At 39.6% G+C, this 16,415-nt stretch overlaps 1 protein-coding gene across 6 annotated transcripts in view; it reads right to left on the minus strand.

Annotated features, from left to right (window-relative positions):
• The window catches only part of Acsl (Acyl-CoA synthetase long-chain), a 155,593-nt gene that overhangs the window by 64,875 nt on the left and 74,303 nt on the right, over nucleotides 1–16,415 (minus strand). For all 6 annotated transcript variants that reach the window (XR_011715523.1, XM_071685739.1, XM_071685742.1 and 3 more), the window contains exons 7-8: nucleotides 15,987–16,123; nucleotides 5,133–5,272 (exon numbers count right to left, since the gene is read on the minus strand). Coding sequence is in view for 5 of the 6 variants with exons in the window: in XM_071685739.1 (XP_071541840.1) it covers nucleotides 5,133–5,272; nucleotides 15,987–16,123 (277 nt within the window). In the remaining variant the exon portion in view is untranslated. The remainder of the gene's footprint in view (nucleotides 1–5,132; nucleotides 5,273–15,986; nucleotides 16,124–16,415) is intronic.

The raw sequence follows: 16,415 nt of genomic DNA on the forward strand, positions 1-16,415 counted from the left end.
GTGATTTTGGCAGAATATGGTATAAAGGGGATGACAAGCTGTCAGTGGAATAAACTAAGGCATATAAAGCTGGCAGAGGAAAGATCTGTCAGTTTTTTAAGCTGACACAGCATGGGCAACTGAGGCCCTAATCTTGGCCATCTTACTGACTCATCCCTAAGGCTGGATGAACAGCTGGGCTGACTGTAGACCGACAGCCACAACCAAGATTTGAACCAATACACTTGACCCTAGGTGACCTGTGAATGTGACACGGTCAGGAATGCTAACTGCTACACCACGGAGGTTGTGGATAGGGAGCTATGGTTTTGGTGCATTACACATGACACTTAGAATATAGAGGTCAGGAAATTTGGCCATTTCTTTGTCTGTTCTTGGTGCTACCTTACTAATGAGGGAAAAAATAAACATAAAAAAAATCAATTCTTTTTTATTAATCATGTATTTCAAAATGATGGCAGTGGAAAATAATTCACAATTCTTCCCACAAGTGGGATTTGTTAAGGCTTGCAAACACAAGCATGTTTTCCAATTTCAACGCAATGGTTAGCACAGCACGGCTTCATTTATGGTGAAGTTTATCCACATCAGTAAAGTGTTTATACACGTATTAGTAATCAAGTAAATACAAGAGTTTTGGAGAAAGGGGCTAGCATGCAGTCTGTCTGGGATGAGAGGGGCCTGGGAAGTGAGTCAATTGTTATTTTGCTGTTTGCCAATGATACAGCACTGGTGGCTGATTCAAGTGAAAAACTGAAGAAGTTGGTGACAGTCTGGAAAAGTGTGTGAAAGAAAGTTGAGAGTAAATGAGAATAAGAGCAAGGTTTTTAGGTTCAGTAGGGTGGAGGGACATGTTAACTGGGATGTAAGTTTGAACGGAGAAAAATTGTTGGAAGTGAAGTGTTTTAAATATCTGGGAGTGGATGTAGCAGCAAATGGAACTGCAGAAGCAGAAGTGAGTCACAGGGTGGGGAAGGGGGCCAAGGGGCGATGAAGGATGTGTGGGAGAACATTATCTCAAAGAGCAAAAATGGGTATGTTTGAAGGAATAGTAGTTCCAATAATATTATATGGTTGCGAGGCAGGGGCTATAGATAGGGTTGAATGGAGGAGAGTGAACGTGTGGAAAATGAGATGTTTGAGGACAATATGTGGTGAGAGGTGGTTTAATTGAGTAAGAAATGAGAGGGTAAGAGATATGTGTCGTAATAAAAAGAGTGTGGTTGAGAGAGAAGAAGTGGGTGTGTTGAAATGGTCTGGACATATGGAAAGAATGAGTGAGGAAAGGTTGATAGAGAGGCTACATGTGTAAAAGGCGGAGGGAACAAGGAGAAGCAGGAGACCAAATAGGAGGAAGGATTTTGAGTGATCAGGGCCTGAACACACAGGAAAGTGTGGGGAATGCAAGGAATAGAGTGAATTGGAACAATGTGGTATACCAGGCTCGATGTGCTGTTAATGGAGAGAACCATAGCATGTGAAACGTCTGAGGTAAACTATGGCAAGGCCTGTGGGACAATGTTTCCAATTCAGGTAATCAAATATGACACTATTGCCTATTCTTGTGCACTGGTGGCACCAAATTATTATTACAGGAGGTGCATGGTTAAAAGCATAAGGCCCATTTTAGGGGAATCATAAAGGGCTTATCAACAGAAAGCAATCTTGATGTAAAATTCATTTGAATTTTACATCAGTCATCATTGTTTCTTGAAAAGGTGCACCAGTTCAGGGAAAGCTGGGAACCACCATCTTCAGAGTAACACATTTTAGGAATGCATCTAATAAGTTAAACGACAAGCTCCTGTACATAGATCATCAAAGCACACCCCAAACTCAGTTAGGTAGGGTTTTCATATGTTCTCTTCATTATTAGAAGTGTTTCCTTCACTTTCACAGGAAATGACATTTTCACAGATCAGCACAGCCCTTCCTATTGTTTGTTAGGTAAGGTTTTTCAATGGTCCTATTGATTCCTAAATGTATTTCACTTACTTTGAAGGTACCTTATATCTTCCATATATCAGCAAAGCTCTACCCAATATCAGAGATAAGGTTTCCATGAGGGACAAATTTTGGTCATGTATGTAACAACTCTTATACCATGGGTTTCAGAAGTTCAATTAACAACATTCTGCTGTAATGACAGGTCTTGAAGAATACAACCTCATCATTATGTGGGACTTACCTGTATCATACATTAATTACTTATCTTTTTTTTCATCATTATACTTAATCGCTGTTTCCCATGTCAGCAAAGTAGCGCATGGAAACAGACGAAGAATGGCCCAATCACTTAAACACACACACATATATATATATACATAAACGCCCATACACACACATATACATACATATACATTTCAACATCACACATTTGTCATGTGTAATGCACCAAAACCACAGCTCCCTTTCCACATCCAAGCCCCACAGACCTTTCTATGGTTTACCCCAGATGCTTCACATGTCCTGGCTCAATCCATTGACAAAACGTTGATCCCGGTATACCACATCGTTCCATTCACTCTATTCCTTGCACGCCTTTCACTCTCCTGTATGGTCAGGCCCCAGTCACTTAAAATCTTTTTCATTCCATCCTAGCACCTCTAATTTGGTCTCCTGCTTCTCCTTCTTCCCTCCACCTTTGTCAATCTTTCCTCACTCATTCTCTCCATGTGTCCAAACCATTTCAACACACCCTCTTCTGCTATCACAACCACACTCTTTTTATTACCACACATCTTGCTTACTCTTTCATTACTTACTCGATCAAACTTCACACTTATCATTCATTATTCATTATATTATGAGACGTACTATATATTATTCATTTTATCACTATTCATTGGTGATGATGGTATAAGATTTATAATATTATATACACAGCACTACAGCACAAAAAATAATGAACAACTGGATGTAAAGAAAGCGCGAGATCAAAAACAGCACCACAAATTGATAAACATTTTTACACAACTGGTAGCTCTCATCCCAACAAAACTGCTTTGTAAAAGGGAAGATGTTATAATACTTACAATGAGATGAATACAATGTTGTGGAGCAATCTTCTACAAATAATGCACGTACAAAAAGGTAAGACCAAAAGCAGCATCACTAATTGATATTATCTATATATCATACTTTGTCGCTGTCTCCTGCGTTAGTGAGGTAGCACAAGGAAACAGAAAAAAGAATGGCCCAACCCATCCACATACACATGTATATACATACACGTCCACACAAGCACATAAACATACCTATAAATCTCAACGTATACATATATATACACACAGACATATACATATATACACATGTACATAATTCATACTGTCTGCCTTTATTCATTCCCATGAAATGACAACCCCCTTCCCCCACATGTGCATGAGGTAGCGCTAGGAAAAGACAACAAAGGCCCCATTCGTTCACATTCAGTCTCTAGCTGTCATGTATAATGCACCGAAACCATAGCTCCCTTTCCACATTCAGGCCCAACCAAACTTTCCATGGTTTACCCCAGACGCTTCACATGCCCTGGTTCAATCCATTGACAGCACATTGACCCTGGTATACCACATCATTCCAGTTCACTCTCTTCCTTGCACACCTTTCACCCTCCTGCATGTTCAGGCCCCGATTACTCAAAATCATTTTCACTCCATCTTTCCACCTCCAATTTGGTCTCCCACTTCTCCTTGATAAATATCATAAATACAAAAATATCATAGAAATTACCTCAGCATAATCACTTCATAAAGTGATGTTGTCATAATATTTACAATTTGGTGTGCACAGTATAAGAGATCAATCATTTATAAACAAATACATGTAAAAACATAAGTCACACAATGATTATCACAGATATGTTAATTCTTGCAGTGTGAGGGGGTGTTGATGGTTGACATATCACATGGCGATCATTTGGCTTGTGCATGATACAAAGTTCTTGACTCTTTATTTCACTATTCACTATCTAGCATTCATTACTTTCTTAATATATGATCGCCATTTCCTACACCAGCAAGATAGCAACAAATGAAGAAATTACCTAATTCACTTGCATTCAAACTCTAGCTGTCATGCAAAATGCACTGAAACTTTTAACACCTCTCTACAGCCATGCCCCATAGACTTTTCCATGGTTTTCCCCCAACCACCCTGGTTCAACCCAATATCTTTTTTAACATGACAGGCTCCAGTCACTAACAAAATTCCACATCAAGGCTGGGTCTTAACTGAAATATATAGAGGTTAATAAAGGAAAAATGAAGAGACATGGAAAAGTATTTACGAATGCTGAAGGAAGTGAATACCTTTCTTTTAAAAAGTGCCCGGTCATAGTTATTAGGAAAGACATGATAAAATAGAAAGTTCCAAAGATTCCAGGTGTAGGGAAAGAAGCAGTAATCAAAACGGCCCACCTCTGAGTTGCCAACAACCATACAGTTGCCATTTGATGCATTTTCTATTATTTCTTTTAAAATTTTTCCACTCATATTCACAACATACATCTTTTTTTGGTTTCAAAAATTTAAAAAAGCTTGACACAGCAGATTAAAAATGAGGCTTCCACTGCAACAGTAAAAGGATTAAGAAAATTTCTACCTATCAGTTATGCTAAAGGAGGGCTTAGAAATTTTATCAGTAAGATGGCAACTGCTAGGAAAATTAAAATCTAAATTCTTGAGATTAAGGCTCCATTAAATGCAATCCTGAAATATCATTAAACGACTTCTTCATGTATAAATATGAAGAGCAAGCAAAAGGATTTGCAAGAATGCAGACTAGCTAATACATGTCAGGCAGCTCTATGAGTCAGCTCCGGCTTGGTTTTCTCACCCCCCATCCAATATTAGTACCTGTACTGGTTCCAAATACAGCTCAATACAAAACTACTTAATTTTGGTTTCCCCTTCTGAATTCTGAATTTCTCCATAAAATGGTGGGTCAGCAAATTTGTCATTCTAGCTGGATTTCGATATGATGGTTATCTAGCTGCCAGAACTTAAAAATAAGTCAGTGGAATGTGTATCCATGATCCATAGAAATAAAAAACAGTGAAAAGGTTGTGCATGAAAGGCCAATTAAATTTACATGCCATGTGGTATCATCTTAAAACTATCACTGGAACTTACCAGTTACAGAAAGGGGTGTTCCATCCCCGTCGCATCCAGTTCAATTTGTAATCAAGGCCATACTGAAACAGCTTTGTTAGCCAAGGTCCTTGGGATTCTACCTTCTCAAGGATACCTTTATAGATGCGATCAAGAATTAGCTGTGGATAAAAATTAAGAAATGAAATATCACTTTACAGTGCATAATACACATTAAATCTAGATATGAAAAAATGAAGGTAATCTAATCAATATATAAAGGATTTCTGGAAATATTTTCTGATTATCAGTTCTTAAAGCAACAAAAATAGCTTTAAGCACCTACTACAATAAATGTAAAATCTGAAGTATCAAATATTAAAAACAGTTTCTCTCTATGATACTCAGGAATAAAAACTTTACCCTTTGCGTGTTAGTAAAGTAAGGGCCCCTCATCCCTCACTAACTACTTCTTTGGTACTAAAGGCTCTCTGGTAGGTAGTAGATGGTAGGTAGCCACTTACCAGGAAGGTACATCAATGGTACTACCACCTGGGTATCAGGAGGGTTAGTAACAGCTACACAGTGAGCCAGTACTTCAGTGGTTGTCATGATGCACTCCTCTGACCCAATTAGCTGTCTTTTCTTTCTACCTCACCCACATGTGGGCTGCTGTCATTATATCCATAAACATATAATCTCTCCTAATCAAACACAACACATAACTCACACATATTCTTCATAACTAGATTTTCCTATGAAGAGCACTATGCACTAGCCTTGCCTTTTAGCAAAATGAATGGTGCAATAAATTGAAGTAGTCAGTAGGAACAACAGGCAGGAGAATAAGGTAAAAACATTAAGAAGTAGGTAGGAACATTAGGCAGAAGCATTAAATAGAAACACTAAAAAGAACTTGTATGTAGGAGCATTAGGTGGAAGCATTAGGACGAGACAGTAGCTTGGAACATTAGGTAGACACAATAGGAAGTAGTGAGTAGGAACATTAGGTAGGAGACTATGGAGACACTATGCTACAGTTACTCTCTGCTGGTGGCCTGTTAAGGGTGAGGCACTAGAGGCTATGAAGCAGAAACAGAGTTTACCTGTTATGGAAGAGTTTACCTGTTATGGAGACTCTTTTCCCATCGCAACCCCCTTGAGGGAGTTCCTATAGGGAATGGGCATCAGAAATATAAACAGATAGATAGATAGAGCCCTTCTGCCTCAGCTAAAGCCTGCCTACCTACCAGAAAATAGCTTTGACTCAGCAATAATGTCATCCCCTGACTTGGTACTGAACAGCCTAATAATTTTTGGAAACCAAATGTTAGTCCACTGGTGGTCACTGAAAGTTATAAAAAGGTTTTTCAAAACAGAAAGTAGGAAACAACATATCAAAGTGAAGAATAATCACATTACACCAACCTCAACTGAAACAACTTTCATACTTCAAAACTTACATTTCATTCCACAGTTGGATCATCCTGTGAGCCTTGAGATCATGTCATCCAGGAGGAAAAGATTTTGAGAAAAGCTTTCTTAAAAAGAAAATAAAGAGATTGAGAAAAAATTTATTTACAAGTTATCGTGTACATATCTTGGAAGTGTGGTTTCAGATGGGTGTATGAATGGTGGGGTGATGTTCAAGGCTGAGATAGGAGGGTAGCTATTTTGTGCTTATTGGGTCATTTGATGTGTTTAGTCAGTGTTATGATTGTTGAGGGTAGAAGGTGTTCCTGAAGTGTGAAACAAGATTAAGCTTTTCATTTCTACTTGGGATTGGTGGTTACTTATAAAGCGGTCTGAAATGAGTCCCAAGCACAGAAAAATGGCATCGTATAATGAGGTTTTTGGTTTCACTGTATAGCTGTTTAATGTTTGTATTTGCCGGGGAGTCAGTGACTGTTCTAATGGCTCTGTTTTGTGTGCTTTGCAGCTTTATTGTATTTGCTTCTAACCAGGCTGAAGACCTAGCAGCTGAGGCATAGTTTAGGATGGATCACATGAGCTGTTATAAGAGATACCAAAGGATTCTTAATTGTCAAAATCTGATATCAGATAATGTTCTTAGGGGACCTAGTTTATCTGTTGCTTTTGTGTTAACATCTACAGTGTGGGAAGTGCAAGTCATGTTTGTTTCATGTGTTATACCTTGAACAACTAACGTTTTGTCAAGTGGGAGTGCCCGTTAACCCTTTCGCTGCATAGATCAAAATTTTGCAACAAATTTTTTACAGTAAACTGTGCAAAGTTTGCATTTTCCCCATGGTGTTAAGAATTATATCTGCATTTTGAAGCTTGTAGAAGTTCCTATGACTCTAAAATGGGTATCTAACTCTGATAAGTAGTGCCATTTGAGGGTAGCAAATTCAACACAAAGTAAACAAATGCTGCCAAACTTCACCCACAAAGCACATCTTGATACATATGTAATATCCTACATATGATACTACATAAACAACAAAATACATCATTATTTCATAACATCTTTAGATATAAATGCTGGCATACTTTTCATAGTAATACATGTTCCCTATAACTTTTAAGCTGCCTCCCATTTTAACTATTCTTCCCTTCAATTACTTTATTTTTTCTATTTTTGCAAATTCAGCTGTCATAAGCATTAAAAGAAAGAAGTCAGCAACTCAGGGATATACTGAGGCTATTATCATGTCTTAGACTCTAAAAAAGTTGTTGTTGTTTCTTAGGAGGACATATCACAAGAGAGGTATGATAAAATGAGAGGGGCAGAAGATATCCCTATGCCCAAGATCAAGGTAAAACAAGTGTATGGTGTGAAATAAGTGGTGGGAAAATATTAACCCACTTGAACTGAAAAGTACTACTGATTCTACTACAAAACATCTATTAATAAGGATGAAAAATTTATTTCCTACTGAAGAGTTTGTCTATATCTGAGAAGTAGCATGGCTGGAGGCCATCAAGGGTCATCAGGACACACATCCACCTGGTTGGCCACTATGGCAACCACCTCCATCACTCCATTCTTCTATTTGTCTGAACAAAGCACATTTCCCTCTTCTATTACTCTTCTAACTTTTTTATCTTTCTATGCTGGAAGCTCCAGTCACAGACAAAAGTCCACATCAAGGCTGAGGCCTTAATTGAAACATACAGAGGCTAATGAAAGGGGAAAAAGAAGAGACAAGGGAAAATATCTAAGACTTTTGAAGGAAGTGAAAAACCTGTCTTTTCTAAAATGCCAGGCGATAGTTACAGGGAAAGACATGAGAAGGTAGGGAGTTCCAAAGTTTCAAGGTGTACAGAAAGCAAAAATTATCAAAACAGCCCACCCTTAGTTGCCAATGGCACACAATAATCATATGACAAAGCAGCTTACTGAGTACTGTATGGTCTAGCTAGTGGTGAAGGCACATAAGCAGCCAGCTCTTGAGAGCAAAAAACAAAATAATACCTACAAAGGAGGAAAAGTGAGCCAACATTGTGGTGCTGTGCAAGTGAGTAAAAGTTTTGAGTGAGCCATGTTGACTTCATAAGTCAGACTACTTTCAACTCACCTCTGTCAACTTAGGATGCAAATCTAGAACCACATCAGATGTGAGAGCAGTACTCCATACAAGGACAGATTAATCCTTTGTATACACGGAGCAACTCTTTCAATGAAATGGAATTTTGTAATCTACACAAGACTCACAGTTTCTTTGTGGCAGACTTAGCTTTTTCCATGATGTGGGGTATCCAAGATAGAGTGGATGTTAGAGTAATACCAAGTATGTTCACCAAATGAAAAGGCAGAGTTAGAGAACTGTCAAAAGAGAGAGGAAAGTTGTAAGGAGTTTTCAACAGAGAGTTGGGTAGAAATTGGGTCTAAGTGGCATTAAACTTAACCAGATTTTTGTCTATGCCACTGCCACTGGGATATCCTGTTCTCAAGTCTGAGTTTACTAAGTTGTGTCGATATAAGATGCAGAATGAGTGAAACAAGCAGAATTGAACGAAGTGGAGGAATGCAGTGATGAGTAGTCAGCATTTGTGTATATTTGGTCATTTGTGGAAGAAAGGAAATCTTTAACAAAAGGGAGAGGCTGATCCATCTAAAACTACACAGAGAGATCAGCCATAGAGGAAGTTAGAATGTGAATGAGCAAAGTGAGGAACAGCAACAAAGAGAGGGGAGCTTCAAGAGGAGGCCCCAATCCCATATCCTGTCAAAAGCTATGGATATGTCAAGGACAATACTTAGGATTCCTCAAAAATCTTTGAGGAATGATGACAGACATTAGTAGGATAAGAAAGAGTATCACCAGTGGATCTCATCTTATGGAAGCTACAAATGGTGATCAGAGAGAAGACAGAGAGATTCAATATGTCTGAGGATACTGAGGATATGTGAGTTGAGGAGGATTCAAACTCTTGGAAATGGTGAATGCCAAAGCAAACATGGTGAAAGAGGAGTTATAATGGTCACCCTTCGTTTTTTTTGTGGAAAAAAATTAGCTGGCATTGTTGAATTACACATTAAATGACAGGAATACGAAAAAGAGATCTTTGGATGTGAACATACTGAGAGGGGCAGCTAGAGGGATGTTTGATCATTACGGTGGAGGTAAGGGTGAAGATTAGAAACGGTTTTTGAAAAAAGAGGATATGCTGTAGGTGAGAAGAGGGTGGTAAAGGTGAGTGATCTTGGAAAAGAGACATGTGAAGAAATACCACAAGGGATTAAGTGTAGAATGGCATGAGTGAGAGTAAAAAAAAAAAGCTAGAAGAGTGGGTGATAAATGGGAGGGACTCAGGGAAGCAGTGCTGGCATGTACAAGTAAAGTGTGTGGCAAGCAGTAGGTGGGAGGCAGGCAGGTAAGAAAGGGTTATGAGTGTTGGGATCATGAAGTACAGCTGCTTGTGAAAGGGAATAGAGATGTGCATTTGTGGTATGTAAAGGAATGGAATGTGAGTAATTGGGAGATGTACAAGAAGTGGAAGGCCAAGAGTGACAGGAATTCCTGAAAAAGGGGGGAAATGAGAGTTGTGGCATGCAAGTACCAGTCAACTTCAGAGAGAATAAGAAAATGTTTTGGAAGGAGATTAATATTGTCAGAAAAAACAAAAGAACAAATGGAAGCATCATTGGAGGGGACAAACAGAAGTGGAAACAGGTAGTGACGAGGGGAAGAGGTGGAGTGAGTACTTTGAAGGATTCATGAGTGTGCTTGATGACAAGGTGGCAAAGGAAAGGGGTTTGGGTCAGGGTGATATGCAAAGCAATATTATCATGGAAAGTGGTATGGTGAAAAGTGGTGTCGAAAGCACTACGTAAGATGAAATAAGGCAAGGAAGCTAAAGCAAATAAATTTGCAGCTGAATTTTACAAAATAAGGAGTGACTTTATTGTTGATTGGTCAGTCATGATTTTTAATGTATGTATGGATCATGGTGCAGTGCCTTAAGATCGGTGGAATGCACGTATAGTGCTACTGTTAAAGGCAAGGACAACAGTTGAGTATTCAAATTACAGAGGTATAAGTATGTGAGAACAATGGAAGTAAGGGGAGTGGGGGAGGAATGGGATGTATTTAGGGAATCAGTGATGGATTGCGCAAAAGATGCTTGTGGCATGAGAAGAGTGGGAGGTGGGTTGATAAGAAAGGGTAGTGAGTGGTGGGATGAAGATGTAAGATTATTAGTGAAAGAGAAGAGATAGGCATTTGGACGATTTTTGCAGGGAAAAACTGAAATTGAGTGGGAGATGTATAAAAGAAAGAGACAGGAGGTCAAGAGAAAGGTGCAAGAGGTGAAAAAGAGGGCAAATGAGAGTTGGGGTGAGAGAGTATCATTAAATTTTAGGGAGAATAAAAAGATGTTCTGGAAGGAGGTAAATAAAGTGCGTAAGACAAGGGAGCAAATGGGCACTTCAGTGAAGGGTACAAATGGGGAGGTGATAACAAGTAGTGGTGATGTGAGAAGGAGATGGAGTGAGTATTTTGAAGGTTTGTTGAATGTGTTTGATGATAAGAGTGGCAGATATAGGGTGTTTTGGTCGAGGTGGTGTGCAAAGTGAGAGGGTTAGGGAAAATGATTTGGTAAACAGAGAAGAGGTAGTAAAAGCTTTGTGGAAGATGAAAGCCGGCAAGGCAGCAGGTTTGGATGGTATTGCAGTGGAACTTATTAAAATAGGGGGTGACTGTATTATTGACTGGTTGGTAAGGTTATTTAATGCATGTATGACTCATGGTGAGGTGCCTGAGGATTGGCGGAATGCGTGCATAGTGCCATTATACAAAGGCAAAGGGGATAAGAGTGAGTGCTCAAATTACAGAGGTATAAGTTTGTTGAGTATTCCTGGTAAATCATATGGGAGGGTATTGATTGAGAGGGTGAAGGCATGTACAGAGCATCAGATTGGGGAAGAGCAGTGTGGTTTCAGAAGTGGTAGAGGATGTGTGGATCAGGTGTTTGCTTTGAAGAATGCATGTGAGAAATACTTAGAAAAGCAAATGGATTTGTATGTAGCATTTATGGATCTGGAGAAGGCATATGATAGAGTTGATAGAGATGCTCTGTGGAAGGTATTAAGAATATATGGTGTGGGAGGCAAGTTGTTAGAAGCAGTGAAAAGTTTTTATGGAGGATGTAAGGCATGTGTACGTGTAGGAAGAGAGGAAAGTGATTGGTTCTCAGTGAATGTAGGTTTGCGGCAGGGGTGTGTGATGTCTCCATGGTTGTTTAATTTGTTTATGGATGGGGTTGTTAGGGAGGTGAATGCAAGAGTTTTGGAAAGAGGGGCAAGTATGAAGTCTGTTGGGGATGAGAGAGCTTGGGAAGTGAGTCAGTTGTTGTTCGCTGATGATACAGCGCTGGTGGCTGATTCATGTGAGAAACTGCAGAAGCTGGTGACTGAGTTTGGTAAAGTGTGTGAAAGAAGAAAGTTAAGAGTAAATGTGAATAAGAGCAAGGTTATTAGGTACAGTAGGGTTGAGGGTCAAGTCAATTGGGAGGTAAGTTTGAATGGAGAAAAACTGGAGGAAGTACAGTGTTTTAGATATCTGGGAGTGGATCTGGCAGCGGATGGAACCATGGAAGCGGAAGTGGATCATAGGGTGGGTGAGGGGGCGAAAATTCTGGGAGCCTTGAAGAATGTGTGGAAGTCGAGAACATTATCTCAGAAAGCAAAAATGGGTATGTTTGAAGGAATAGTGGTTCCAACAATGTTGTATGGTTGCGAGGCATGGGCTATGGATAGAGTTGTGCGCAGGAGGATGGATGTGCTGGAAATGAGATGTTTGAGGACAATGTGTGGTGTGAGGTGGTTTGATCGAGTAAGTAACGTAAGGGTAAGAGAGATGTGTGGAAATAAAAAGAGCGTGGTTGAGAGAGCAGAAGAGGGTGTTTTGAAATGGTTTGGACACATGGAGAGAATGAGTGAGGAAAGGTTGACCAAGAGGATATATGTGTCGGAGGTGGAGGGAACGAGGAGAAGGGGGAGACCAAATTGGAGGTGGAAAGATGGAGTGAAAAAGATTTTGTGTGATCGGGGCCTGAACATGCACGAGGGTGAAAGGAGGGCAAGGAATAGAGTGAATTGGCTCGATGTGGTATACTGGGGTTGACGTGCTGTCACTGGATTGAATCAGGGCATGTGAAGCGTCTGGGGTAAACCATGGAAAGTTGTGTAGGTATGTATATTTTGCGTGTGTGGACGTATGTATATACATGTGTATGGGGGTGGGTTGGGCCATTTATTCGTCTGTTTCCTTGCGCTACCTCGCAAGCGCAGGAGACAGCGGCAAAAAAAAAAAAAAAAAAGTATGTTGAGTATATGTGGAATGTTGTATGAATGAGTAGTGATTGAGAGTGTGGTGGCATGCAAAGAGAATCAAACTGCAGAGGAACAATGCAGTTTCAGGAGTGGTAGCAGATGTGAGGATTAGGTGTTTGCTTTAAAAAAATGTTTAGGAAATACATACAGAAATAGAGGGTTTTGTGTGTGGCATTTATGGATCAGGAGAAAGCATAGGACTGGGTTAATAGACATATCTTGTGGAAGGTTTTACAAATATATGGTATGGAAGCAAAGCAATTAGAAGCAGAGGAGTTTTAATCAAGAGATTAAGGCATGTGTGCAAGAAAGAAAAGAGGACGGAGAGTGGTTCCAGGGGAAGATGGGTCTGTGGAAGGGGCGTGTGATGTCACCATGGCTATTCATGGTAAGAAAGGTAAATGCAAAGGTCTTGGAGAAAGGGACAGTTATGCAGTCTTATGGGAGAGGGGGGCCTTAATGGTGATTCAGTTGTTTGTTAATCATACAGCATTTGGGGCAGGTTCAAGTGAGAAGCTGCAGAAGTTGGTGTCTGAGTTTCGGGGAATGTGTGAAAGGAAAACAACGAGTTAAAAGTAAATGCAAGGTTCTCAGGTTCAGCATTGCAAAGAGAAGTTTGCTGGAGTGTGAATTTGAATATAAAAACTTGGAAGTGATGTGTTTTAGATAATTAGGAGTGGACAAGGCAGCAAACTGAACCATGAAAGCTGAGGTTAGTCATACAGTGGGTGAAGGACAAAGGTTCTGAGAGCAATGAAGAATGTATGAAAAGAGGTCACATTTGGGAGGGAAAAATAGGTATGTTAAAGGTATAGTAATCCAGATAGTGTTGTCTGGATGCAAGGCTTGGGCTGTAGATGAAAATGCACAAAGAGGAATAACGTGTTGAAAATGAAATGTCTAGGGACAATAAGCGGTGTGAGGAAGATTATCAAGGAAGTACTGATAAGATGAGAGGTGTGGTAATTAGGATAGTACTGTTGAGAGAGTTGAGGAGGGTATGCAAAAATGATGGAGAGTGAGTAAGGACAGACTGTCAGAATTGGAGGGGATAAGAAGGGGGAGACCAAATTGGAGATCGAGGGATGAAGTGAATAAGATTGTGAGTGCTCAGATATTGAATATGCAGGAAGGAAAAAGGCTAGCACAGGTTAGATTGAATAAGAGAGATGTGCTATACATGGGATAACATGCTGTTAATGGAATGAAACAGAATATGAAGCAGCCAGGGAATTCTTAGTATGGTCTGTTGGGTATAGATGTGGATGGGACACTGTGGTTTTAGTGTATTACACAACTGCTAGAGAATGGATGTGAGCAAATGAGGCCTTTTCTCTGTTTCTAGTGCTTCCTCACTGACACTGGTAACAGCAAACAATTATGAAAGAAAGAAAGAAAGCAGATGGTCGCTCAGAACAGTCTTATTCATCATCCAAAATGTGTTAAGCACTTTGCACAAGCCTTGCAATCGGGGTAGAATCTCATCATTCCAGGTTAATTTTCATGAAAGTCCTGGTGTTACCAAGATTGTACTACTTCCAGTAGCTGGAAAATACAGACTCCTTTAGAGTGAGAATTTCTTCAAAAAGACTACTCCCAGAGATACAGCCTAACCAAAAATTACTTTCAACTTGCATTGAAAACTCAAGCAGGCGGAGTCTAGTAACATCAATCATAGGAACTTGTAGGTAAGTATGTCTCAAACACACCACATCTGCCATCCTATCATTTAACATTCAAAGGTCCTTCAAAATCATCCCTACACCTCCTCTTCACATCTCTTTTGCCTGTTACTACTTTCTCATCTGCTCCCTTAAATGAAGCTTCCATCTTTTTACTTCCTCTCGTCATACTATTCTCTCCTTCCAAAACATTTTCTTATTCTTTCAAGTTTACTAATACTCTCTTACCCCATCTCTCACTTCCTCTCCTTTTCAGTCCCTGCATCTTCCTCTTGTACTTCCCCAAGTCACCCATACTCCTTCCCTGCAGTTAACAGTGATACATCTCTTTCTTTTACTGACAGATTAACTTCTTCATCTCTTCACCCACTAACTTTTCTCATCTTCTTCAAGCCACACACTTTCCTCACACAAAAAGCACTCCTTCCCATAATACATGCGAATCCCTAGTTTCAAATCACTTTCATCTTCTGCCATTTTTCAACCAATATCTCCAGTATCACCTCACACAAGCTTTTCCAAGCTCACTTAAATCATCCTCTTCCCACTCATATCATTTCCTCTTTTCATTAAGCTTCTACATACTTTACCCATTCCTCTACCAAATGGTGATCAGACATACAATCAACTGCCCCTCTCTGCACACTTACATCCAAAACCCTCTTTTTAGCATGTTCATGTCAATTAGGACATTAGAGCAATCAAATAATGCCTTCTATCTATTCATATCTCTGATGCCCATTCCCTCTTGGAATCCCCATCAATGGGGTCACCATAGCAAAAGAAATTCCACTTATCCCTGTTCTTACACCATTCCATGCATTCTTTCATCATTTCTCTCCCTCCATTACTCTTCCTCTCTATTTCCCTATTTCATAGTTGGTCTTCCCTTCACAATGACCCTTTAATCGTACTCTCAAACACTCTAATTGTAAACTCCCTATCTTGCATTCTTTCCATATGCCCAAACCACCTCAAAATATTATTTTTAATCCATCCTGCCACTCAACAATTCATCCTCTTTGCATTCCCTGCTATACCAAATCTCATATATAAACACTCATTACTTTTTTCATTCCAGCGAGTCATATTACATGCTTCTCGTAAACAACTCATTTCCACAGCCTGGATTCTTGCCTTCTCACCATCAACTCCATTCATCCACGTACACTTATTCATGTCAATCTTTTTAAACAAGGTATTCACAGTCACCAGTCCTTTTTTCACATCCTGACTGTACATTAATAACTAAACTAGTTCTTCACCTATGTATTCCTACCAGGTAAAGAAAAATACAAAAAACTAAACACTAGTCTGCAACAGAGAGGCTTATCATTACATCCTGTCTGTTCAAAAGACATTCTAACTTGTACAGCACATTCTCTATGGCCCATTTTATGAAAAGCAACTTACAGGTACAGCAGCCATCATGGTAGGCCTGAGGACAGAACAGTCACCTAGAGTCCCACGCTTGATTTTGCTGGATCTGTCTGTCATTGTTAGAGGTGTGGAGTAGCCCATTGGTACTCCAAACATCAGCATCATGGACTCTGTGCATGGAAAATTTACCTGGTCAATTTCCATATGCATTACTGCCCCTGTATGCTAATATTCAAGATCTGAGAGGATCTACATTCCAACAGGCCTACTGTGTACAAGTAAGGGGAGGGAATAATGTATGAAGGGGCCCCTAAATGATATACTATTTGGATTTAAGTCTGTCTGTGCCAGTTCTTGAGAGTTTAGAAAACATTGGGTGTTGGAAAACTTCAGATTCAAATTATATGCTCAAAGTGTTGTAAAACTCATTATATCATTTTTTTCTAAGTACTGTACACTTAA

This window comes from Panulirus ornatus, chromosome 40 (genome assembly GCF_036320965.1).
Source record: "Panulirus ornatus isolate Po-2019 chromosome 40, ASM3632096v1, whole genome shotgun sequence".
Taxonomy (NCBI): Eukaryota; Metazoa; Arthropoda; class Malacostraca; order Decapoda; family Palinuridae; genus Panulirus; species Panulirus ornatus.